Source organism: Manacus candei, unplaced genomic scaffold (assembly GCF_025592945.1).
Source record: "Manacus candei isolate 608988 ecotype Guabito, Panama unplaced genomic scaffold, ASM2559294v1 h1tg000014l, whole genome shotgun sequence".
NCBI classification, from domain to species: domain Eukaryota; kingdom Metazoa; phylum Chordata; class Aves; order Passeriformes; family Pipridae; genus Manacus; species Manacus candei.
In genome coordinates, this window is record NW_026138062.1 from 75,055,525 (window position 1) to 75,081,468 (window position 25,944).

General features: G+C 43.6%; 1 protein-coding gene and 1 long non-coding RNA gene across 6 annotated transcripts in view; one reads left to right on the forward strand and one right to left on the reverse strand.

Moving 5' to 3' along the window:
* Positions 1-65: 65 nt before the first annotated feature.
* Positions 66-14,434, forward strand: LOC127467767 (uncharacterized). Its single transcript, XR_007903283.1, has 3 exons — positions 66-82; positions 12,119-12,640; positions 13,632-14,434. It is a non-coding gene; the product is annotated as an uncharacterized LOC127467767 (long non-coding RNA).
* CD247 (CD247 molecule) overlaps positions 354-25,944 on the reverse strand; it is a 51,436-nt gene continuing 25,845 nt past the window's right edge. For 2 of the 5 annotated variants that reach the window (XM_051780086.1, XM_051780088.1), the window contains exons 2-7: positions 9,167-9,273; positions 7,824-7,877; positions 6,812-6,895; positions 6,091-6,126; positions 4,982-5,038; positions 2,588-3,543 (exon numbers count right to left, since the gene is read on the reverse strand). In XM_051780086.1, coding sequence (XP_051636046.1) covers positions 3,244-3,543; positions 4,982-5,038; positions 6,091-6,126; positions 6,812-6,895; positions 7,824-7,877; positions 9,167-9,273 — 638 coding nt within the window. In that variant the 3' untranslated portion in view covers positions 2,588-3,243. Of the gene's footprint in view, positions 2,043-2,587; positions 3,544-4,981; positions 5,039-6,090; positions 6,127-6,811; positions 6,896-7,823; positions 7,878-9,166; positions 9,274-25,944 lie in introns of those variants that run through there. The other 3 variants (XM_051780090.1, XM_051780089.1, XM_051780087.1) reach the window with 3 other exon arrangements.

The following is a 25,944-nucleotide window of genomic DNA, read 5'->3' on the forward strand; positions in this document are numbered from 1 at the left end:
TGTTTATCAGCTCCTCTCCTAAAAGCAGAAACATCTCCAGTTGCTTCTTGAAGGCAAAGAGGAGACTCAGCTCACACCTACGGTGAGTGTCCCTAAAACAAGCGTTGGATGCTTTTGAGTCAAGATACCCATTTTTATATATATATATAAAGAGCATAAAGGTGATGTTTTTTTTCCCTAGAGAATTTCATTCCTATTGTTAAGTCGTTGGTATTTTATGGCTGCCAAAACTTGTGATTTCTACATCTTGCAGATACAGTTGTGATTATTTAAAAAGAGAAAGCTGTTTTCAGTACTGTTTGTTCTTGCATTGGTGTTTTGTAGTAGTAACTTTACTGTAATTTTCAGGTCAGGTGGCTGAGGTATCACCCACTTCTCTCAGATTTTTTTTGTCATTGCAGAAGAACAGTAAGGGATCAAGGAATTTTTTTTTTCCCCCCAAGAAACATTCGTTACCATCTCTCAGTTTACTTTTTTTTTGCTCTAATTTATTGGAAATATTCTTTAAAAGCTACAAGCACCTACTGCAGGTACAGTTTTACAGCTGAAGATGTAAAACAACCTTGTCGCTTGCATAGCAGCAACTTCAACAAGTTTTTCTGCTGCTAACCCACCCAGTCCCTGAAAAGAAGACATGACTTCATCCGGGCAGAACTTTTGTTCCCACAGTCTTGCTTTAGCTCTGCTTCTTCTGTAAGACTGACAGAATGAGCTGGTCAGCTCCTGACCCGAGGTAAAACAGGGTTTGTTTTGCTGGGCTGTTTTTGTCCTTGCTGAGTTCTTGCAGGTGTCATTGTGCAGCCTTTTAAGTCACAGGCAAAACTGAGGCTGCAGCAGCAGGAGGTGAGTGCCCCTCTTATAACTGGGCTTGGGGCATTTTACCAAAACTCCATCCCACTGCTCAGGATGTGTTTAGAAGCTCCTGTTGGAATATTGTCCTCTTCAGCCTCCCTGGGAGACGATGCTGCTGGGTGCAGGTCGGTTCAGCCGGGCTGAACGTGGCAGGTCACGAGCTCAGGCCCTTCTCACAGCTGTTCCCTGCACACACAGGGCTGCCACTGCCTTTATTAATTCATCAAAAGCACATTGCATTATTGACCTAGAACCTCTTTGGAATCACACCTGCATCTTTTAGAGGTAACCTGATGATAGACTGGTTTGGAAACTGGATTTACGTTGGCTTTTATACAGTTTCTGTTGCCCAGAAGTGATATATGGGAGTCCATTCTCCTTGTTTTCATTGTAACAGGGGCATCATCATCTGCCTTTTGAGAAGTCTCTCATGCAGATTACCTGGCTCATATTTAGCTCCAAGTGCTGGCTGAGTGGCAGTGCCATTGCTTGATCTTTTCTGGGAGCTCGGTGCTCATTTCTTCATGTTGAAATGTTGCCAGTCAGCCTCTGTCCTGCACTGCACTAACATCACGTGACTTTTTACAATTAAAGGGGAAAAAAAGTAATCTGGAGCAGTTTTTTAAAAACTGAAGCAGTTTTTTAAAGGCAAATTAAAAGCAAAAAGTGTCAGTCTTAAGATAAATACCACAGGAAATAACTACAGCCCTATCTTTACAAGTTGTTTAAATGCAATGAAACAATAGTTACATGTCGTGATACCCCTGCAAGGCAAGGAAGAGCTGTGAAAACAGCTGTGTTTGTTAGAAGGTGTGGTCTGGTCCCACAACACAAACCTTACCAAAAAAAAAAAAAAGAAAATCAGCCTAATAACCACTACTACTGGAAACAACTTTACAGATATGTACATTTTAATAGCAAAAGCTTGCAGTTGCATGATTCAGGAGGAAAGGGAGAAGGGACTGGACAACTCCAGACACGCTCCCTCTGTGCACCAACCAAAGCAGGTTATTGCACGGAGAAAACACACAGTGCTTGTGTGGGATGAAAAAGGCTTCTCCTCCTCTCCCCCCCAGAGCCTGTGGGCATCTCTCCTTCTTGCCCATCACCTCTGTGGCTAGAACTTAGCGGGGGGGCAAAGCCTGCATTTGAAGAGCATCGTAAGTGTCCTTGGTGGCTGCACTGAGTCCCTAAAAAAGAGAAAAACAGGTGAGAGACGAGTTCTCCCTAAAATTTGCCTCAGTGCTGACTGGCCAGCCACAGGGCAGCAGGGGCTCCGTAGCATAATTCTAATTTTTTTTTCCCCTGCAGAGAAAATGAGTGATTCCACAGATTTTGTACAGTGCCAATAGCTACCTATCACTTGCCTAAAGGCAAGGTACATTTTGAATAACTCTTATGAACATATGACTACAGGAGCTCATCCTAACTGGTTATGAAGATCTTTAGAGTGCATTTTATTCGCATGTTATTAAGACCTAACTGATGCTAGAGTGAAGTAGGGTAACAAAATGAAGACATCAAATCATGAACTTTGTTCTCTGGGCTTCTCTTTGATTTGGAAAGGAAGTCAGATGCAGCTCTAGGTAAGTAAGTTGGCAGCAGAGCTTCAGATGGCTGTGAACCCGGGGAAGCATCCCCTCATGGTCCCTCCTGCCACTCCAGGAATCCTTTGCCTGCCAGCCTGCTCTGGTGAGTCAGCTGTGACCTGTGTGTTACAGATCCCTGTGGCAGCCATGGGAACAGCTGCTCCAAGAGCAAGGCAGTAGAAGATGTAGCAGAGTTGCAGGTCAGCCCAGGAGCCTTCCAGAGCAGAGAGAACTGGGGCTTCCAACAGAGAGGATCTAGTGAGACACCTGGTGCCTGCTTGTAAAACTTCCAGCTACCCTTCACTTCCCTGCTATGAATATTTAGTGGTGTACTGAGAACACTGGGAGGTTGGTGCTGCTTATCAGGCTCCTGTGATATCTCAGTAGAGCTGGGCTTGAAGAAAGGTGCCTTTAGCTACAGAATCACCATGTTACAGGAAAGCTCCCTGGCATGTGCTGCAACCTGAAGAACTTTTTTATATGCATTGTATTTTTGTCATTTTGAGGCGTCAGTGGCAATGTACAGGCTTCTACAGAAAGTAAAATGCATTTTGGAACAGTTATACATGGTGACCCAGCTAAGGCCTCACTGAGGGACTCCTTGTCCTTTGTCAGGTGTGTGCAACACTGAACCCCCCCAGTGCACCAAGGGACTGGAGGTGCTGAGCAGCCTGTGCTCTGTGCTATAGTGAGGGGCCCTGAACCACTGATGCCTTGAGTTACAACAGCTGCTTGGCAACCTGAAGGTTTCCATTTAAGCAATAAACAGTTTGGAGGCAGAACTCTGCATCGTCTGCCACAGTCAAAACGTGCTTCTCCAAGATGTAGGGCCATGGAAATGGTTCCTACCAGGCAGGAGGTGTATCTGGAATGTGCAGCCACTTATCAAAGTGCCATCAGTGTGGTCTTCGCCCTGAATCTCAGTAACTGCCCTCAGAAAGATGCTTTGAAAGCTCTGTTCCATCACATCCCACTGACAGTGCAGTTGGATATGTAACCACAGGCTACAATTAACCCATGAAGACAGATGAGGGGAGCAGCTGCTGGACGTGTTGCCTACCTGGTAGACACCTTCATTGCCTTTGCCTCGCCGCCTCTGCTGCTTTGGGAAAGAAAAACAAGCACAGATTAATGGGCGTTTTTCCTTATCATGCAAAAATAAAGAACCCCCTGACTTCCCCTGTCCTGTACTGAGGGTTGACAGCTGTGCTTGGCCTGGACCTGCTCTTCACAAAAGGGAAAACACCTGCTAAGTCTGGACCAGCCCAGACATCCTGCAAGGGCTCTGAAGGAGATAATAGGATTGGAAGTAAAAGGAAATTATTTTGGTTTGCTGACATATTTTCCTGTCATACTGTTACAGTGCTGCTATTCCTTTGATTAATTGGATGTATAGAGATTTGGAGGCATTCCTGTAGACACTGACTATTTAGTATTAGACTATCAAAAACATGTGGCAAGGAGTAGTGCCTGCTACAGTTACAATTGCAGCAACCTCTTAAATGATCATATATCTAGAATGGGACAGGGGTTTTGGTGTTCTCATCCCTCCAGGAACAGAAACATTCATAAAAACACAGTGCAACTTTATAGACCAATAGCTCATGAACAGAGCTTGACTATGGCAAAGGGGCATCAGAACATAAAAGGGGAGGGGATTAAATGTCAGTGTTACTTCAGCATTTCTCAGCACTAAACTTTGCTTTGAAATGCCCCTTTTTTCATGTTTCAGGAGGAAATGAAAGGTTATATATATATATATATGACATTTTGACATAATATAGAACCTCTGTAGGTCAGAGCAATTTTTCATGTTGCCATAAACAAGTGTCCCCAGATGGTTTGTTTTCAACACAAGCTCCCCTCCCCCAGCAGTTTGTGCACAGAGCAGTTTGTCCATTTGCTGTAGCTGGAGATACGACTGGTGTGTACCTTCCTAAATGTTTGAGAGGGGAGCAGGGGAGCTGGGGGAATGAGAATGTGTCCCCCATTCCTTATCTGAAGGCAGGCCCAAGGAGGAGCTCACACATGGTTTCCTGTGTCTGTAATGCCATCCAGGCTCCGCAGCCCAGGGGGGGGAACGGTGAACCTCCAGCTCCAAATTGCTCTGGAGGAACCTGCTCAGCTGCTGTGAGTTGCTGGGCCACAGACATTGCAGCACTTGACAACAGACACTCCTTCAGCTACTCCTCACCCATCTCAGGCCCTCTGCCCGCTCAGCCAGGGCAGCCAGCAGAGTTTTCTGTCCAAAAGTTGGAATGTTTTCTGCTGACGTTATCCAGGGCGCCTGGTGTTTGTAATGCCAGTGGGACAAAGCTGCCTGATCTCCACCTGGGTTTCTGGCTTCTCTAAGACCAGAGCTACGTGTCTGTCCTGCTGCTGCACTGAACTGGTTACTACAGGAAACAGCTCCCAGCTGTGCCTGTAAATGCTGTGCAGCAAGGACACTGCCTCATGCAAGGGGCTGCTCCGTAAGGGAGTAGCAATGAAGGATTTTTCATACTGGGAAAAATTTCACCAGAAAGGAAAGTAAAACTCACCTCTCCCTTCATTCCGATTTCACTGTATGCCTCACCCATCTTGTCCTTCTGCAGTGCCTGCAAGCAGAGAGGGGGGAAAGAGTCAGCTTGTTTCTAGAAAAGCCAAGCCAGCCCCTGGGTGACCACACTCCAAGCTTCTGCTTCTGGGGCTGCTTTGCCTTCAAAACTTCAGTCTGTTCCAGAGAAGAAGGGATAGCAGTGCAACTTGTCTGATGTGCATGTAAATAGATGCTGTATGTGATGAAATCTGTGTAGCATATCAATACCACCTCATCTCCAAACACCTGAATATATCTCTGCTCTCAGCCAAGTCATTTATCTAAATGAGTGCCAGACACTACAACCAAAGCTCCCCAAAGTAAAGCTTTAAGCAGCATTTGTTCAGGAGACAAACCCGACCATGAGGCTCAGGCCCAGAGAAAAGGGAATTCTTAACACTGCAGGGTGAAGATTAAGAAAAAGGATCTCTTCCTTTCTTCCTCCATCTGGGGAAGCAGTTCCCAAACACTTACAAACCAGCTGTGATTAGTGTTTGACTCAATAATGATGGAGGCCAGCCTTGGAAACAAGCTCATTTCTCAGCAAGAACACCCAGAAAGACCCGAGTTAAGACATGGTCATTAACATTAATGTATCAACCCTTTGGAGCACAGACCACCACATCTAGCTAAAGTCAAATCAATTAAAGAGCTTCCTAAGAGGTTCCTAAGCAGCCACTCTTAGATGCACTGGCACTTGGCCTTTGCCAGAGAGCAGTCACAGAGGCTGGAGAACAAGCACATAAAATACTGCAGCACTGATGACATGGGATAAAGCTTCGTTAGTCACTAATGGCTACCATGAAGGGATAAGCAGGTGTCGTGATCCAAATTCTTTTCCACATCTCCCCAGACAGTCAGTGTTTTTCTCTTATCACAGAGAAGAGAGCAGAAATTTTCTAGCCAAAAAAAAAAAAAAAAGGCTTGGGGGGGATTTGTTGTGTAAGAGGAGAAGTCTTTGAAAGCAGCTGTTAAATTTGAACCAAAGCTGAAACTGGGTAGAGGGGGAAAAGGTTTCCCATGAAACAGAAACTCCCTTTTCCAGCCACCCCTCCAGCGCTCTCTACTCACACTGTAGACAGTTTCCTGGGGATTCTTTCTTCTCTGCTGTAAAACAAAAGAAGAATGTTGCCCACAAGCTGCACCACCAGCATCCCCCTCCGCTTTGTACGTGCCTGTGCATTTGCTCCATGGCACAGCCACGGCTCTGTGGACTTGCCCTGCCCATCACAGCTCATCTTGTACTCCCCCCACAAGGCTCTCTTCGGGCAACTTGTTCTCTGGAAAACTGATTTCCTTTTAATAATTGGTAAAACTTAGTTCTTCTCTGCTCAGTCCCTGCCGCTGTCACCTGCGGGCAAGCCCTTACACGCTGATGCAGGAGGTTTTTCCCTCCCTTTTCCTTTGAAAGTGACGGGCTCTGCAGCAGAAACGATTGTTTGGGCCGCTGCTCCACTTTGTGGGCGCTTGTTTGGCAGCAGCACATGCAGCGAGCTCCGGTGGAACACCCACTGCTGCCTCGCCTGCTCCGCATCCGCCCCGGGCTGGGTGTCACTTCCTACCCCGGCTGGCTGCAAAAGCTCTCAGCAAAGTGCCGGGGGGGGGCAGAGACCAAAGGGCAGGGGGAGGTTTGCTCCTCTCCCCCCGCGCTGCCAACTCCCCAGTTACGACGCGGATCGTGTCGTTCCCTCTCCAGGAAGGCACTTGTGCCTGCGCGTCTGAGCCGCGGTTACACGCGAGATGGAAGGCACCAGATTAGAGGGAAGAAGGGGCACGTGTGGGCGGAGGTTACCTGGTGTCTCCCGCCCAGCTCAGGGTCTGCACCTCGCTTCGCCCCCAGAACGTCGTAGTCGTCTCGGTGCCCACGAGTCAGCTTCTGAAACAAGAAAGCAAGAAGCTCGTTATCGTGGACGTGATAACGAGGTAATAGATCTCGACTTAACACAGGAAAGAAAGGGAACCCAGCTTGGTTCACAAGTACTGTAACTGAGCTAGAAATTAATTTTACTCCTTATTGCAACTGTCAATAAAAATATCTACAACTAAGCAATGGAAATGACAAACAGTGGTCTGTGCAGCACAAAACTACAAGCTGCTGCATCAAGAACCTTTCTTAAGTAAAAATGAGTTGAAAATCAGAGATTGTGAGGAGGAGGGACTGACTTTCCTGCGTTCTCTGCCACTGGAGAGTGAAGATCCCTGAGCTTTGTTTTTCTTGCAGAGCAGTTCATCTAAATCTGCATCAAGAAGCTGCAGGAATTTTATGGCCAACACAATTCTCAGCTGGGAACGGTTACCTTAGAGCAGGGCAAAGGAGGGATTTCAGGTCAGCATAACACAGCTGACAGAGTGCTACTGAAAAGGTGACAGGCTACACTTAAACTGAAAAATATTGCATTGGTGTTCATACATTACACAGTTAAACAGAACTCTCAGCAGGATGTGGCTATGGCCAAAAGCCTGAGAAAAAAAAAATTAAAATCAAAAGACAACTAGACATAGCAAAACTAGCTAGAGTTTAATGCTGCCATGAGTGAGCAATTTAATTAGGAAAGACAGGCAGGATCTTAGCTCTGTCCTCTTTCAAGTCAGGAACATACAGCCCAAATAACCATCTACCATCTGGCCAGATTGGTGACAGTAGAAACTGCCCCTGTGAGGTTTTATCTTTCTTCTTGTATAGCCTACTCTTTAACTGGATCATCCAAAGTTTTTCTAACCTACAGGCAACTCACTATTTTATAAGTGCCCAAAAAGGTCTATCTGGGTAACAGATTTAGAAACGAAGACCAGCAGTTACTTACATTGTATGTGTCATCCTGGCCTGGTCTCAGCTGTGGTTCAGAGGCCTGTCTAAGCTGGAAGAGAGACCAAACCATGAGCAGAGAGACAGTGGCTCCCTTCAGTCCTTTCATTCCCTCTCTCCTACAAGTTACTCTCATCAGAAACAGGGCAACCCTATGGCACTGATGGGGCTACAGGCAGTACAAGCCACTGCTGCACTGGCACTTTTATCCCCACACCAGGTTGCTCTCAGCAGTCAAGTCATTTTACTTGCACATAACACCAGTTCGCAGCTCAAGACACCTGGGTTTGTTCCCTGCACTCCCCCCCTCAGATTTTGTATCTCCATTCTGTTCCTGCCACGGTCCTGTGCCATCAAAAGTAGCTCCCCCAGGCTATAAAATCATGGCTGCAGCCTGTGTTAAGGAAAATTGGGTATCTGGGGTTGCTGCCGAGCATAAGCGCTCCTGGCACCCAAGTCCTCCAGCAAAAGTGCTGCCTGCAAAGTTCCTGGTGTTCTGCTGTGCTCCCCTCAGGAGCAGCACCTGTGGTGCCACCGCAGTGGCATGAGTGGTGACTAACTAGTGGGTAAAGGATTTCCCTTCTGTAACTACTCTGGTTCAGCTGCTCACACTATTTATGGTAAAAAGGGGCTGAGAGCAGCTACTCTGTGTTCTAGTCTTTTCTATAAAACCCATCCAACTACATTCTGTGTTGCTTTAGCCTTCTTGAGTTATTATCACGTGTTAAATTTTTATTAAAAGTAATTCTCTAGCTGTGTTTATATTCGGGCGTAGAATCGTGTTTGTGGCAATTACAAACTCCTCTCCCGTGGTTGTTTGGGTTATATCATCTGCATCATCATGCTCATACCATCAAAGATGTCTGAATTATTGAGACATTTTAATACATCCTTCACAAGCTTGTCATCTATCCTGAACTTTCTGTATATCCCTTTTCAGTGACAAAGCAGCAGAAAATATCCACATCGTGCTTGATCAGGCATTTCCAAGAACAATATCCAGAACCTCTGATGGCATCTATAACTGTAGCATCAAAACACTCTCATATACTCTTCCTCTCCGTTCATGAACCTTTGGAAAGAGCTTTCCCCAGGTTGCTCAAGTGGACACCAGAAACAGAGGAAAGTTAAAAAAAAAAAAAAAAAAAAAAAAAAACAACACCAAAAAACCAAATCAAAACAAACAAACAAAAAAAAACAAAACAAAAAAAAAAAGGGAGAGAGAAAATAAAATAGTAAAAATGTCTCATTCTAAGAGACTTGCTTGCTCTCCACTCCCACTTTCCAGACCAGCCCAACTAGTTTGCACCAGCAGAGCCGTCTGTGTTTGGTCAGACTGACCTTGGCTTTCACAAACAGTGCTGTCATGACGACTGCGTAGAGGAAGAGGAATCCATCCAGTAAGTAGCAGAGTCTGGGATCTGTCAGTCCAAGAACCGATGTAGCATCTGTACAAAAACATCAGATACATCAACAAACAAGGCCGTTGGTACCACTGGGTGCTTGAAGGCATGAATGTGGTAGTGCTGCATAGCTCTACTTGAAAAAGTAACCAATATGAGGGCAAATGTCCCTTTGCAAAGGAGATGGAATTCAGAATATAAGAATCCCGGGATTAATCAGGTAGAAAAGGACCACGGGAAGTCCAACCCTCTCTCTAAACAGGGTGAGTTAGACCAAGGATTGCTAACACTGCAGTTACTGCAAGAAAGCCTCACACAGAGCATCTATTTTCTGGTTTCTTTTGTATTTCTGAAAAGAATCTCCTGCAGGGATTCATTACTGCTTGGGGATTCCTTTATCAACTAACTCTTGAGTGTGTGTGAGAAAACACATCTGTTTGGAAAAAAGTTTTAGGGAAGAGCTTCTTAGGAAAAAAGATTTGTGTTAAATGTAAAGAGAGATTGACACTATTGTATTCAGTGGGAGACTCAGGCTGAAATCACTACTCTGCTTTATTTAGATCTCCTACTACCCTAATTGAGATCTTGATGTTCATTTACTCGTCCATGTTGCATATATTTATATGTCAAAACAGTAACACTGTTGGGTTTTAGCAGCTAAAACTGATGAAACTGCCCCTGTATCAGTTTGTAAACACGTAGCAAATTCACAAAGTATAGTTAAAAAAATCAAAGCCTAACTAACTATAGATCCAATATGCAGCTCAGGGTCCGTCCCCAAAAGGAAAAGCTGTTATTAAAAAAAAAAATAAAATTACTTAGTAATTAATCTGAGTCGTGCTTTTTGCAAAAAATTCAAGGGAGTTAAAAAGAGAAAGACAAAAATGATCAATAGCCTGTGAAGCCCTTTGATGAAGATAAATTGAAAAGAACAGGTGTGATTCATCTCCTTCCTAAGGTGAACAAAGCGTGGCAATTCTTATTAACCACAGGTGATGGAGGGTAGTTGAACTACCCAGTGCTGAGTTACTCCAGTGCTCCATTCCACAGGCTGGGATTTCTCCCCAGCCCTTCGGGTCACCCTGATGGCTCCTTTAGAGGGAATTTACAGGTGACATTCAGGTGTCACACACACACACCACCACGAGGAAAGTCTCCTTAGCAGAGATATAGTTAGTGGTGGTGGCCTGTTGCACTGCTCAAGTTTGCTTGTATTAACTAGGAGTTCACATTCATTTTTTTAAAACAAATCCATGGAAATAGGATTAAATTCCTAGATAGTTTCTCTTCTCCCCACCTCTTTTTCTATTATTTAAAAAATATAGTTTGTAGCACTTTGTAAACAATAACCTTCACCACATTTCTTCAGGATTATAGAATTTCACATACATGGGACAAATAAAGACAGAGAGATTAAGTTATTTGCCCAACATTGTATGTTAAACCAACAAACAAGCTGAGGTGAACTTCCCAGAGTTTTTCTTCACAGGGCAATATTTTACACCAGAGTTGGTTCGACATAAAATCAGTCTGAATTGCATTTGACTTGGTAGGTAAAATTCAGCATTAGGGAATACAGCTCTGCAGCACCCAGAGGCAATTTGTTTCTAGCAGTAATTCAGCTGCTTTTCCATAGTGCAGCAGTCTGCCCAGTGTTCCCTGGCCTTGAGCTGGATGTGTCCAGAACACTTCCAGGGATGGTTCCTCCTCCCTTGGGAACCTGTTCCAATGCTTAACCACCCTTTCAGTGAAGAAATTTTTCCTAATATCCAACCTGAATCTTCCCTGGCACAACTTGAAGCTACTTCCCCTCGCCCTATCTGTTAGTTCATGTCATTTCTTTCCTTAATATGTTTAACTTCTGCATTCTTTAAAAGAAAAAAAAAAAAAGGAAGAAAGAAAAGTACAGAGCACTTTCTAAACAATAAACTTTGAAACAGGTTTCTGGAGTAGAAAGTGAGAGAGAAAAAGACAGAAGATACAAAGCCTGTTGAAACAAAGGTCTAAGAGAGATAGGAAGCATAGTGAACAAGTAGCAGTTAAAGCAGTGAACATCCATTCATGTAAACAGGACCAGTTTGGGTTTTTAAATAGCTAGAGGAGAGGTTACTGCTTATCCAGTATTTGCACAACATGCACAAACAGGTCTCTTAGGCACCACCAAAATGTATGTTCTGTCTCTCATCAGCCCTAAGCCGTGGCTTGAGGGGCTGAGGCCAAGGCTGCAGCACTGCAAGGGATTGGAGCTGGGCAGAGCCAAACCTGCCAGGCTGGAGGGAGCAGTCACACTCAGATGCCTCACACAGAGCAAAGCACAAATCATAAACATTTCACTTTTTTAACCTCACAGATTACCCAGTGCCTACTGGAAGTTGCACAGCATCTTTCCAATAGTAACATATCAGTGTTTTACCAGTCCAAATTTCAGCAGTCCGGTGAAATGCAGAAGGGTTTTAAAGCAAGATGTCTAAATATAGGCACAGAACAGGGCTTGTGTCAGGTCACAGGCTGGAAAGGAATGGGAACCTTGCATGGGAAATGATGACAAATTACTGCTTAAAAGTACCTCAGTCAAACAGCATCTCTGTCTCCTGATATCTGAAAGCAGCAGAGGCACAAGTTGATTCCCAGGTGAACAAACACACAAGGGCTCAAAGATGAGGTCACTTGGTCAAGGGGGAAGGAAAAATTATTAGAAAGGTTGCATTTACTCTTGCTCGCCACGTGCTCCTCTGCAAGGAGCTGCACAGTTATAGTGCCTGTTACATGGCAGGGATGACATTTACTGGGAGACCTGGGAGACCATGTGGATGTTAAGGACAAACAGAAATAAACTTATGCAACTTAAACTTACAGCATTTGGTAATTACTTTTTTTTTTTTTTTTTTAGGAGTCTGTGCAGGAGAAGCTCTGGAAAGCTTTGTTCAGAGAGCTGACACAGCCTGCGTAGGGATATGCAGAGCCGTGGCAGATGAGATGGCAGGAAAGGAGATGGAGTCAATAAGTGGAGCTGCATTTCATGACCAGGTTGCCAGCCCTTCTCAATCCCAATTGCCTGCCAGTACATCTGGAATTCCTTCACGAGCTGTGCTTCTGCTGCTGAGAAGTTTCTTCCCAACATTTCCTCCTTCCAAAGCTTGGACTTCTGCTCCCCTCCTCTTCTCTGCTCCCACCCAGCAATGTAACCCTGCTCTCCCCTGTGCCCAGGCACTCTCTGCTGCCACTTTAGGTCCCTGCACTCACATATCTGGACCCCAGGCTGGCATCTCCCTCATCCTGCTCCATACTCGCACCTCTAAAGCAGCTCTGCCAGCACCTCTGCAACAACTCTCTGCGGCCTTCTACTTTTTAAAGTACAGCGGGGTGGGGAGAAAAGAAAAGGTCATTCAGACCGAGTGCTGCTGACAAGAAGGTAAGAAAAAACCCTCCAGCAAGACCCCAGCAGCAGCCCTATGAGCCGAAGGAGAGGAAGCCCTGGGGCCAGGGAGGGAGGCCGTGCTGCGGGCGCTCGCCTCGAGAGCCCTCGGTGGCAGCTCGCCCGGCGCTGTGGTTTCAGAGAGCAGCTTCAGCCCCCCAGCTCAGGCCCAGCAACAGCCTTCCTGCACGTGGCCCTGGGTTTGTCTCCAGCCACCTGCCCACCTGCTGCCTGCCTGCACTGCCGGCAGCCCCCTGCTCCAGACCGGGACAGAGCTGGGGAGTCCCAACACCCCCATCCAGGCACATCCACGCTGCTCCTCCACGTGCAGGCAGGGAGGCTGCACACCAAAGCTGCCCCTCACTGCTGGCTCAGTGCGTGGGGTTCACCCCGAAGTGAATCACTGAAACATGGCCTGGACCCTTGAAACATGCCAGCACATTCCTTTTTAATAGGATTTTCCTCTTCTGACGTTTTTAGTGCGCATCTGGATTGAGTTAGACCATGGTTCCTGGTAATAGTTTAAGAAATACAGACCGTAAAAGCTGAGCTACTTGTAAATCCAGATTAAATCTGTCCACCATAAAATTTTCTCTCTCCCATGGCCCTCATTAAGTGATTCATTTAAGAGTTTTACTTTTAGGGGTTACCAAAATTCAGTAACATGGCTATAAATGAAGCGTTTTATCTTCCCCAAAACTGAGTTTCTCAGTAAAGCCCGTGAAAACCAATCCCAGCACAAGAAATTTATTGATGCAGCTGTGGTTTCATTCAAAGGCAGATCCTGCAGTGCCTTCTCCCAACAACCAAGAGCTCCCACAGCTACATGCCAGGGCAAAGCAGGCAGCATTTCTCTGATGCCACCATCAGACAGCCCAGCCCAAATGTCTGAAAGTTAGACATCTAAAATTTGGAAGATAATCCTGTTCATAAGGAATGTAGCTATCCTGGGGTTTATTTATATATTTCTATGGTTTTTTACTTGTAGATATAAATAACAAACAAAACTGGGACACTCCAAGACTGGAGAAGCAGAGGCCAAATCCTCCTTCACTCGCGGAAGGAAGAGGCTCCTCCACCATTGTTTGGGCACGCTGATGGAAAAATCTGAGCAAAAACAACTGAGGGAAGAAAAAACCTGGATTACACCAGGCATGGTGTATTAACAGCTCTGATGTCCGTGATAGTCATGAGAAATAAGTGAATGGAAAGGTGTCCCTTGCATCAAACCCAGTGTGTGGAGTCAGGAGGCTCCTCACTTCATGCAGGGACAAAAGATAGTTCTGCTGATCATTAAATTATATTAAGATTACAGGGTCAAATAAGACTTTGAGCTTAAAACTTCTCCACTACCATATCTGCAAAACCAAGACACCCAAGGAAATGCAGCAGGAAGATACAACAACTCCACCACAGCAAAATGGCATTGAACTTGCTGCCTGAAAAAATGTCCAGCCACTTGCTTTTTCAAAAAAAAGCTAAAAACTATTTACACTGCTGGAGAGGTTTTGGGGTTTTTTTCCCCTCGCCACCAGTTCCTTTAGTGCTGAGGAAAACTCTTGTATTCGTCATCAATACCCCATCACATATTTATGAAACACAACGTGGCCCAAAGCAGAGCTCGTGCCCATGAAATTCAGAATTAGCGTTTGTTGTCCTCAGATTTAAATCCAAGGAGGAAGCTGCTGATATGATTGGGAATCAGGTTACAATACCAGATGTCAGGCAGCCTGAATGATGACATTTTTTTATGTTCTGGGTCATTAGCTTCCACTTTTTTACACCAATGAATGTTAGCACTATGGAAAGTCAAGTTAAGATGCTTTAGGATTCTTGTGAGCCCTTCATACTCCTACTAGGATCCCTTTTGGGGAGGTGCTACTACAAAATTTAAATAATCCAAGTTTCCTTCTGGTTTATTTGGGAAGAAACAGATTTAAAAAAAGGAAAATATTATAATGCCACAAAGGACCAAATATTGGTGTCCCTGCCTGTGGCAGGGTGGTTAGAACTAGGTGATCTTTACGGTCCCTTCCAACCGAAACTATTCTATGATTCTATGGTTTTCTAGCACATCATGGAATAAAGACTCCAATAAATAAAGTCTGGGGTACTGTAACAGGAACAAGACAGGTATATCTCCAACAGCTGTTTGATTTGTGGGAAGAGGAATCAATGTGTGCAGAAAACAACAATAAATGATCTACCTTTTGAACCTGAAGATGAAGAAGATTAACTTTGAGTATATAATTAAATAAGGCAATTTTTTACCCTCCAAATCCTTCCAGAGCCTCCTCAGAATCAGAAAGGAGGGGAGTGCCTTGCTCATCTCTGGAAGGGGACTCCTTCCTTCATCAAAACAGTCAGTCATTCTCAGAATAAGCAACTGCTTTCACTTCTCAGTTTAGCAAGAACTTGGTGCAGAGGGCTTTCCTGAAGCAAACCTGCTGTTGCCTCCTAGAGACAGCAAACCATGTGCAGGGCGACTGCAGGACCTGGGTATCACCAAGCTTGGGTGACAGATGCCACCTGTGCAGCTCTGCCAGCTTTTGGAGGGGTGTTAGATCAGACACATGTGCTTTTACAAACCCATCTTCATCAGGGATAGCAAAAGTTTAATCTAGTTAATACAAAAGGTGTTCCCTGCTGTAAATTTTCTGTTGTCTAATCCAGTCTGGTGTTAAGTGTACAAAAAGGCAAGAGTTATTATTCAAATGGTTGTTTCTAGGTCAACTTAGCCCTTCCCTTCCCCTGCCAAGTGTGTCTCACAGCAGTAACTCACCCCAGACTGATTTACTACCGGGTGGCCTTTTCATGTTTAGCTTCTACAACCCAATGCATGTGATGGAGGACTACTTAGAACAATTCAGCCCACAGATCTCACTGGGAATCCCAGAGAGACTACACGCTGCAAGGCTGAAGAGACACTAAGTCGGACACGAGATGCTGTTGATCACAATCAGATGTGTTTCTCTGTTCAGTGAGCACTTCACAGGCAGTGGCAGACGTTTGTCTAAGCACTTTCAATTAGCACTTTTAAGTCAGACTTTTACAGACAGCAGTGGAAAATAGGGTTATGCTAAACAGCTTGCAACTACCTCACTGCCAATGGCCCCAGTAATCAAATACACTGATAAAGTGAAGAACAATTCCCGACCAGGAGATTTATAAGGCAACCCCACACCCTTTCATCCCAGTTTCAGACTTCCAAAAGTCATTAAGCTTATGCTGTCTATCATTATTGGGGGGAAATGGCTTTCTAATTGGCTTTCTAATGGGTAGTAAAGTAGTAGAAATATCCCTGCACAAAATATTCCGAGTCTGCCAGACGTATCAGTGTGTTTTCTTCTTGTCTCAGTGTCAGTGAAGGGAGGGACTACTTTGATTTCACAGCTCTTGTCAAACTAAGTGTAGAGATGCACAAACCCAACAAGAGCCTTAACAGGGCTGTTTTGTCTCAGATTGAGCTGAATTGCCACTCCCTTGATTCACTGCAGGCAGAGGAGAAAGGTAAAATATCCATCACAACAATGCAAGCTAAGGGTGGAGGTGCTGGAGTGCTGGAGGGAGAATTGCAGCTACAAGGCTATTTACAGGGAAGAGTCAGCCCATGAGCAATTCCTTCCCTTGCAGCCAACATGGATCAAAGCTGGGACAATTACAGGAACTATCCCTGATGGATGGTGAAAGCCATGACTGTACACTCATGACAGCTAACCCTCCTGGAATGGAACCAGCTTTCCTTTCCTTTCTCCAGGATCAATTCCCACCTAAACTTGCTGATAGCACCAAATCTAACTGGTGCCAAAAGAGCCAGAGTCAGAAAGGGCACCAAACCCCAATGCTGAAAGCCATCCTCTTTTTTAGGTTAAGCCTTATAGGAACATTTTTCGAAACCAGTGTCATCCGAGGATTGCAACCTATTCCTCATCTAATGTTTTTCAGCAGATAAATATCTTGACTGAATCTTAAGGAAGACAGACACATGAAAAGCTATGGAAAGGCTGCAAGATTTACATCAGTTCATCCAGCAGGACAAGTGGGAGCTGCCTGTCCTAAGACCTGCAAAGCCTCAAGGTGTTTCTGTTGCAGTCCCTGCACAGACACCCACTTGCAAGAGGGCTTCTGAGGGTGAAGAAATTATTAGTGAAGCTGGGTGTCGAGTAGAGAAATAGTTAAATCATCTACAGAGGCAGTGGCAGCCTCAGGTTATGAAGCAGGAAGGAGGTTATACCGGCCCCAACGGCTGGGGCTCTAAACCTTGTAGTAGCTACACACATCAGGGAGGCAGAGGTTTAGGAGCAGAACCCTGCTGCTGACCCACTTAGTGGAGAGCTGTGCATGTCATGTCGTGCCTCTGGTAGAAGATGCACAGACAAAAAAAAAACCCCTGTGCAACAGCAGTTACGTACTGAGGGAAGAGAAAGGTTGGTTAAGGGTTTGGTTTGGTATTGATTCCCTGCATATTCTGTTTGCAGCGTTGCTCACCAAAGCTTGGCCACAATGGTAAGAATTTGGGGGAATATTCCACTCTGAACATGGAGCATTTCACAGGCCCCGATGGGCGACCTATCACAAAATGGGAATATCACAACAAACCTTCTCTGGGTCCTCGACGGAGTCCTTCGGCGAAGGGTCTCAGAACAAACTCTAACTCCACGAGTTTAACTCATGATTTCCACTTGGGAAAAGAAAGAATTGCTTCTTCCACCTCCAAAATGTTCTTCCTCTGGTTTGGGAGCGTTCACATTTTCACAGCATGTAGCAGTTACACAGCTAAAATTTTACAGCAGAGTAAAACACCGCTAAAGAGAACAGGCTTCGATCATGGACCTGCAAGTGGGGCACAGGGACATGGCTTTATTTGTCCCCATTAACACCTCACTGCTGAGGCCTGTGCTCCTCTGTCAAGTGATAAAACTGTGTCTGGCACACCTCCATCACTGCATTTTATTACAAGCCACCGGAGGGTTTACACTCAGTTTTAGAAAACCATCTCAGATGACATTACAGGATAAGGCAGGGGGACAAAAAAGCTATATTCTGAAACATACCTTCTCATACATAGGTAGGAAATGGCAAATAGGAAGGGTGTATATATAGATTTTGACTAAATTAAAGGTTGTTAAAAAGCAATACATTCCTGTGTGGGGTGGGGGAAATAGGAGGAAAGAATTTCCTTATCATTGATGACTTTATGCAATACCTTTATTTCACCTGTTAACTGTCAAAAGTATCAAAGTGCTCTCAAAACCTCAGATTCTAGAAGCTAGTACCTTCTTAATTGTTTCTCCATGGAGTCAGACTTGTGGGGAAAAAAAAAACCAAACAAAAAAAAAAAAACCAAACAAGAAAAAAGACCCCAATCTCTCAACAGGAAGAAAATTTCCTGTATATTTGCAATATGAGTTCAAACCATCCTATGTCAGTGTTTGCAACTGAGACGAAACAATTCTGATTTACTCATATTTACACTGCATGCAACTAATATTAAAATTTAACAAGTTAATTCCAGTGATCAATATATACACAGTATATGTAGTATACAATACTACTGGAAACTTGGAAACTCATGGGCTATCACAAATGATTTAAACTAATTTCATCCACAGCACTAATTTTATCCTGTTGTTTTTTCTTCTGCATTTTTCATTAAATTATTCTCCAGAAACTGTGCACACAGAAGTCCCACTTTGTTGCTTATGACTGGATTTAGTTTAGTTTTGTTTCCCTGGAGGAATGTCATAGCTATTTCAGAGGATTCAGAATTCCTTGTATTTATTCTTCACATCTTAATGTAGACAAGTAGCTCCCAGCCACTTACCAGATATAGTTTAGAGAACAATTCTGTTCATATCTTCAAGTTTTAGAGCACCTACCTGAAGCAGCCACTTAAGATGGTGTATTATGTTGTCTCTGATTTTTCTCACTCAGACTAACTTTGTAAGTGTAGCATCATGCACTGCACCATCCCTGCACTCATCGAATTGCTTGTCAATCTCATAAAACATGTTCCTTTTAAGGTATTTAATGCTGCTTCTAAAATGGATGAAAATTCTGAAATTATGTTTACTTTAAACACCCCCTCTCTCCCCACAAAAAGCCGTATTGGGAAGCCTCTGAGATGTGCAGGGAGATAAAAAGGCTGCGTGGAAACTGTGTTTGTTTTCTTTCTATGTGTGGCTGAGATGGAGTTAGAATGCAAAGGAAATTTATATGAGTTCCATTTTTCATAGCAGTGGGAGCTTAGGTAAGCTTTATTCAAAGCACAGTGTTGGAAAGCGCAGTCACAGAACTGTTGGATTGTGTGAAAAATTGCCGAGTGATCAAATGCCCACAGAAAATAAATTTTCTCCTAAATGTGAAAAGGATCCTTAGCATTTCATTTATTCTTGCTGTGTACTCTCTATGAAAAATCTTTCTTCTATCTGTTACAATTTCTTCTCGCCACAGAACCATTTATTGTGTTTTGTACTCCCTAAAAACACGTAACACAAAAACTGGGCTGCCCATGGGCTTGTATAGAGCAAAACACTGTCCTCCCTCAACACAAATACTTTTCTGAGATTAGCTTTGATTAATCCATAATTCATTCACATCTGGACTTTGTGTGTATTCCTAATATGATAAAGGGGAGGAGGGAAGGTACTAGGGACAAATATTACTTCAGGGTGCCTCATTTGTGCCTCCAGGAGTTTCATGTATATGCAAGCCTGGAATTAATCCCATTAAGCAAAGTGTCATCCCATAAAATTAGCCATTAGATGTGCATTAATTATTTCAATCTACCTCCTTGAAAGCTGTTGGGAGAAGTTGCCCCGTTTTTTACAGGCAAAAAAAGTAGAGCTATTCAAACTGACAGCACTCAAGAGGGTTATATTGAGGTTTATCGCATCCAAACGGAGGAATAAACACAAGTGAGTGTAAATAAATGTCCTGGCTCTCTTCCTACTAAAGACCAGATTTAGTAGTGGGGTGAATTCATTCTCCACACCATTGATTTCAAGAGAAGAGAGCACAGTCCATTTAGTAAGAATAGGTTTAGCCCCAGACACACATCCACCTTCAAGGACGCACAAGAAACAGGGAGTGATAGTCAATAATTAAAAGGTAGATGCAAATGTGTTTTTCTAATACTGTGACAAACTGAAGTTTGGTGAGTATGATGCTACAGTATTTTTTTCTGGAAAATAAAACTTTTCATTACTCTTTAGATTCATTGTATTCTAACCCTGCTTTTAGAGTAACTTGTCAGTTTGTTCTCCTGCAATTCATTTTCAGGTGCCTACACACCACGGGTCAGCAAAAAAATCAGTTGCCTCCCAACCCTTCAATTTAAACAGCATTATTTTTCTAGAAATACATCCCAAAGTTGCATTTTTATTTTATCAACGAAAATTAGCAATGGTTTACTCCAAGTCCATTGCAAGAGCTACATTAGAATGATTTACTACAGGGCAAAAAAGTCGGGAAGGACCAGATGGTTCAGCTCATTGCACAGGACCAAATATATCTACTTAACTCTCCAAACATTTTCTCTGAAGAAGGGCACAGGACATGCACAAACCACAAAGGTCTAAGGGAAAAGACCATGTGCATTAAGCAAGAGAATTTTGGCTTTGTAACCTGCTCTACTAGATACTGCTGAGAATGTAAAACTGATTCACAAAACACGACGGATGAAAATTCACAGTATGTTTGTCCTGTCAGTCAATGTTCTGCTTGGACATGACAAAAAAATTAATTACCTAACAGATTCCATGCAGTCACCTGAAATTTCTAGAATGCTGTCACATAGTGGGTTTTTATCTAATTAAATACATACACAGAGATGTAGGTAGAGCTATAGAGCAAACATTTTTTAAATTAAAAAGATAAATTTAATTTCATATGCTGGAAAAAAAAAGAATAAAATTTAAACAGAGAAATAATAAAACTGCGTAGACCTTAGATAATTTTATTTTGCCAAATTATTGCCTAAGCCCTCACAAACCAAATTTCCCTGCTAAAAGCCCTGTCCCCCTCCACTTACATATCTCAGTCTCATGAGTTTATGATCAGAATAGTTAAAGTCCCAAAAGAGAAAAAGTCTGACCAGCAGGGACAGAGAAAGTGTCTGTTCAGTTATTTTATTAACATGCTAACAACTGATGATCCAAACCCCATGGTTTTAAGACACAGTTCACCAACAAGGAAGCAGTATTTCTTTTCTTTTCCCTACCACATTTCCAGCAGTATTATAATGCTTAGCAAATCTATGCAAAACTATTATGTACTCCTCAGAAGGAGAAATTGGATGACAGTTTTATGGTGCTATTTATAACCTGGGTAAAACTAAATAAAGTATCACACTGAACAGTCTGCTTCACTTAAAATTCTCACCTGACTACAACATAGAAATACCCTCTAGACAGGCTGCTCAGAGATCAGTGTTTCTGCAGCTTTTAAGAGATTAAATTATGCAGCTGATTATGCTATCTGCACAATAACCCAATGTAGAATTTATGCACAACCAATTTGTAATTCAAGGTACAACTGTATCATTAAGATTTTTAAAAAATCACGTTTTTAAGTCAGTTGTACTTTCATTTTTTTATGAAGCGTCAGTAAATTATATCTTAAAACCAAAATAAACTCTACCATTTGAATCTATTTTAGCAGATTACTGCAATACTAGTGAAGGGAGTACATTTCTCTCTTTGCATACAGACTCGCTTCTAATCAGGAACATATTCTCCTTTTGCAGGCTCAGAAAGACCAAGTCCTACTGGCATATGGACAGCTTAAATTTTATCATCCAGGAAGTTATGCATCAGTGTTGAAATCAATGACCAAAGCTCTAAATAAAGTTATTAAGACATGCGGGTCAACATGTGAACTCCTGACTTCCTGAAACCCTGACTGACTCTACTAATTTCCACAGAAATGTTTTGTGCTTATTCTGGCTCGATGGTGTCTGATGGCATCAGCATTTTCATGGAAATAATTTATAGTCATTTTGTTCAATAATTACTCACTTTACAACTGATAAAGCAAACTCAATATAATTGTTTTCAGTCAGGAATGGTATTTTATTTTTATTATTGGGCAGAAGTGTAAAAGTGAAAGAAGTCGGTTCCACATGCGGCTTGCAATGTTACAGAGAATTTGGCATTACTCTCACAGCTGTTTTTCTCAAGTTCCTCAAGTGCCAAATGCAGCCATTAATTAAGTCAAAAGAGTAGAACCCTAGCAGCTTCTGAAAAACCATGCCTGCCTTTATTTTAAAATATACTTTATAACGTTATTAGGTCACATGGGAATCAAAACCTATAGCACTGAGGTGATAACCATATGTTGAAATCAGAATGATCCTACTCACACAACTGATGCACAAACTTCCCGAGTTCTTGTCAGAAGGCCAAGAAGGTGCATTTTATGCAGACAATCTTAATGGTGAAAAATGATAGAAAACCAAGTGATGTCATCGAATTATTTTCTATAGTTACCTACAGACTGTTCAGTGCTTGTCCTATTTTAAAAATTATTCTGTGCTTTAAAAAGTTAGACAAAATAGGACTTCTAAGCACAAAAAAGTGATTGAACTTGCAGTTTAATGCCGTTCTCAGTGCTGGTCAGGATAGTCCAGAGAGGAACAGAAAACATGGAGTCCTGACATCAGCCAAGGACACTTTTATGCTTGCTGCTCCCCTGGGCATTGCACACTAGACACTCTCCAGGTTGGTTTTAATAATAGCTTTATAGCCATAGTTAAGTAGAGAATTACTACTTTATTATCCTTTGCAGACAGAAAAACCACATTCCTTTCACCTACATGACTGGCTCAATTCTATGTTACAGCTTTCCATCCTGACCACTAATTGTCCTCTTGTCAGGTTTTGTTAACCACATGCTTCTCTCTGTAAACATTGTACGACACTATAGATATTACATGATTTATGCTTGTCTTTTGTATTCTAGATATGCTGTGCTTTGATCAGGAGGGACCAGATCTGTGTTTCAGTGTGGACCATACAAATCAGATGCCATACCCTCTGAAAACCAAATGTGTTTTCCTGCTCCAACACCCGGCTGCTGCATCCCGGTGAAGCCTCAGAAAATCCCCCCCTCGTTTCCCACAGGGAGCAGCTTTCCCTGCATGCTGCATGAAACCAGTCTCAGGCCAGCCAGGCCATTTTGGGAGCTCCTCGGGAGCCGCTTGCCTGGCAGATCACCTGTGATTTTTCTGGTTTAGTTTCTCCTGCCAAAGGGCAGGACACAGGAGGAGGGACGTGCTCCCTGCATTTGCTCCCCTCCAGCACTGCACAACCTGTACCCCATTGCCACAACACAGGTTGTCTTCTTCTGCCAGAAATCTCCGTCCTCCTTGTCTCTTGGATCAGATTGATATCACTAAGGCCAAGTTTATTTTTTTCTATTCCTTTTCTTCAACCTTTTTCTCCTTGTTCAAAGTAACCAATTTCCAGGAGACATTGCAGTGTTTCCAAGACCTGGTTATGAATTGGCTTGAACACACTTTTTACACGGATCTGTTCCCATGCTCTGAGGGAATAGTGGGGGGGCCGTGCTTGCTGGTCTGACAGCAACCACACCATCCATGCCCACCGAGTCCTTCCACTCCTGAGCTGCAGCAACAAAACAAGGTTCCTGGTCCCTCCCTCACACACACCCCAGCCCCTTTGTAGCCTCAAAGCGAGACATTTCGCTTCCCCTCGACAGATACAAATCTGCTCCCCCTACACACCCGCCCCAGCAAACACACATCTGAGGCTCTCCTCTGCTCAGAGAGGCAATACCAGGTGCGCCTGAGAAAGCACTTGCTCAAAGCAGCTAAAAACTGCTCTGACTGAGATAGAAGTTCTTACCTCAAAATGAAGTAAGTGTAGGAGACAGCTTAATAATTTCAGGGCTCTTCAACCTCTCTCTCTCTTTTTTTTTTTTTTTTTTTACAGGAGAGAATAAAAAAACTCACAAAAAACAAAGAAGTGCTTGACTAAAACAGGGCGACATCTTAAATCCGGGTCAGAGGCATCCTTTTTCCCAAACTTGGGACCCGAAGGAGACTGAGCAAGCAAGCAGTGCCCTGAGAGACACAGTGAACAATCAGACAGGCGACCCCACGGGCGCAAGAAGCAGCAGTAACCCCTGAGATCAGCGTCCCAGTGCTCCGTGCCAGACCCTGGAGAAAGACTGCACAGGTTTTCAGCCAGCCAGGCAGGCACAGCGCCAACCCCACTACACAGCGTGAGCAGGGACTGCTGGTCCTTTGATGTTTCTGGCTCCAAAGAGAGCCCTTTTGACACCCTCAGGGCAATACGTGTATGACACTTTCTTACACACCAGCACTTCTTTTTAAGCCAGATGTTGGTGGCAAGGGGTTGTTTGTTTGCTTTCAAGACGTGGCTGTCTTTGCAGGAGTTGTCACATTCATCCACGGAATGGGATATTCCTGGAGAGCTCAGCGGGGAGAACCAAATGCCTCGGCATAGAATGTTGTGGACCTCTGCTGCTGGAGGTGAAAAATTTGGCTCTCAGCACATCCTGGGAACTTGGAGGAAAAAAAAACAACACTAAACGATCTTGTGTTGTAGAGCCAGACTCAGAGCTACACTGCCAGGGCATTGTGAGTGCAAACACTGCCAGAGAGGCTAAGGCAGAAAGGGAAGGTAGCAAGGTTGTTTCTATTATTTTCTTCTATTTTTTTGTATAAGTCAAAATACAGATCTTTTTCCAGAAGGCAGCTTTGACTCTGGAATCAAAATTGCCAGAGGGAAAAAACAAACTCACATTCATGCAGAGTAACCACTAATACACAAATTCTCTCTCCTTCTCTTTTGTAAGAGGCGCCACAAATAGCAGCATGAATTTTCTGAATATTTTTTGCCAACTCCCACTCCTTCATAATGAGCAACTGGAAAGTTTCAATCTGAATAATTGACTTCATAGATTTAGGGAAAAATAAGTCAAATTACTATGTCAAAGGGCAAAAAAGCCCTGTTTATGTTCTCTGGAATATACTGTACTGTCTCCCATGAGCAAGCAACAAAACACGGAAGGCAGAATAAACATCCAGAAGTTTAAATTCAAGTCATATGAAGTTAGGCTATATCTTTCTCATAAGAAATACAACTTCTAGGTAAACACACAATACAGCACCGCTCACACAGCTGCAGTATTTTAGAACTTCTGGTATTAGCTGCAGTCCGAAACACAAAGGCATCAAAATATTTGTATTTGAAGGTTTTCTTCTTGTTCAAGAAGACTACACCACTTCATTCCAAACTGTTGGTGGAGTTGGAAAAATCAAAATAAAAATCTGTACTGAACTTTTGATAAACATCTTCAATTCAACAACGCTGGGTTTGCCTTTTTCCCGTTACTTTGCATAGATGTTGCCTCAGAGCATTCTGCTCCTGAAGTGACTATTGATAAGCCAGTGACAAATACACTGAAAGCAATACAGGGATATAATAGGGTTCTGCTAGGATGCCACTTTCCAGAGCTGCAGGACTTGGCTGAATCAGTGTTACTACTCGGTTGAAATGAGCACCTCAAACTTTTTTGGTTCACCCGTTGCCATTTTCTCTCACTTGGGTGCAACATTCTCTCTGTCTTTCCCTTCCACACAAACATGCATGCAATACCACATACCAGGGCTGTATGTGCATATATATACATATATATCAATATATATGGGGGAGTGGTGGTGTATCCATGTATATGTCTATATAGAGATATATCCACATTCCCTCTCCCAAGCCATTTCTTCTCACTGCCTTGGTGGGTTACAGAGCAGAGCAGGGAGGATGCTCAGCCAAGAAGATCACCCGTGAAACACCAGAGAATTCCACTCAGGGGGAAAAAAGCATGAAAGGAGGAGAGGTTCAGCCATGAAAGCAGCCACCTGCCCTGCTTTGCCTGGCTGCAGGACAGTCTCCCTGCCTCCCCTCTCACGAGTAAGAGGGTGCCGGGCACTGCACCACCTTTGAAAGGGGTCTCAGCACTGGGGGCTTCCACCCCGGGGGTTTCCTTCTTCAGGGTCCCTTCTCATCCGTGCTGGGCTGGAAATGTGTGCCTGTCCCAAGCATGAAGCCACTTTCATCATCCAAACAGTCTCACTTTGCCACTCTGTCACCCTTCCCTCCTTTCCCATCAGTGTCTGAGAGGAAGGGAGTGGAAGGAGCTTGGAGAAGGGCAATAAAAAGCTGGATAACAGCAGGACAAAGAGTCAGAAGGCAGCTACTGAAGAGTAAGCAGCTTTAAATGGATTCATAAAAACAGACAATAACATATTTTCCACT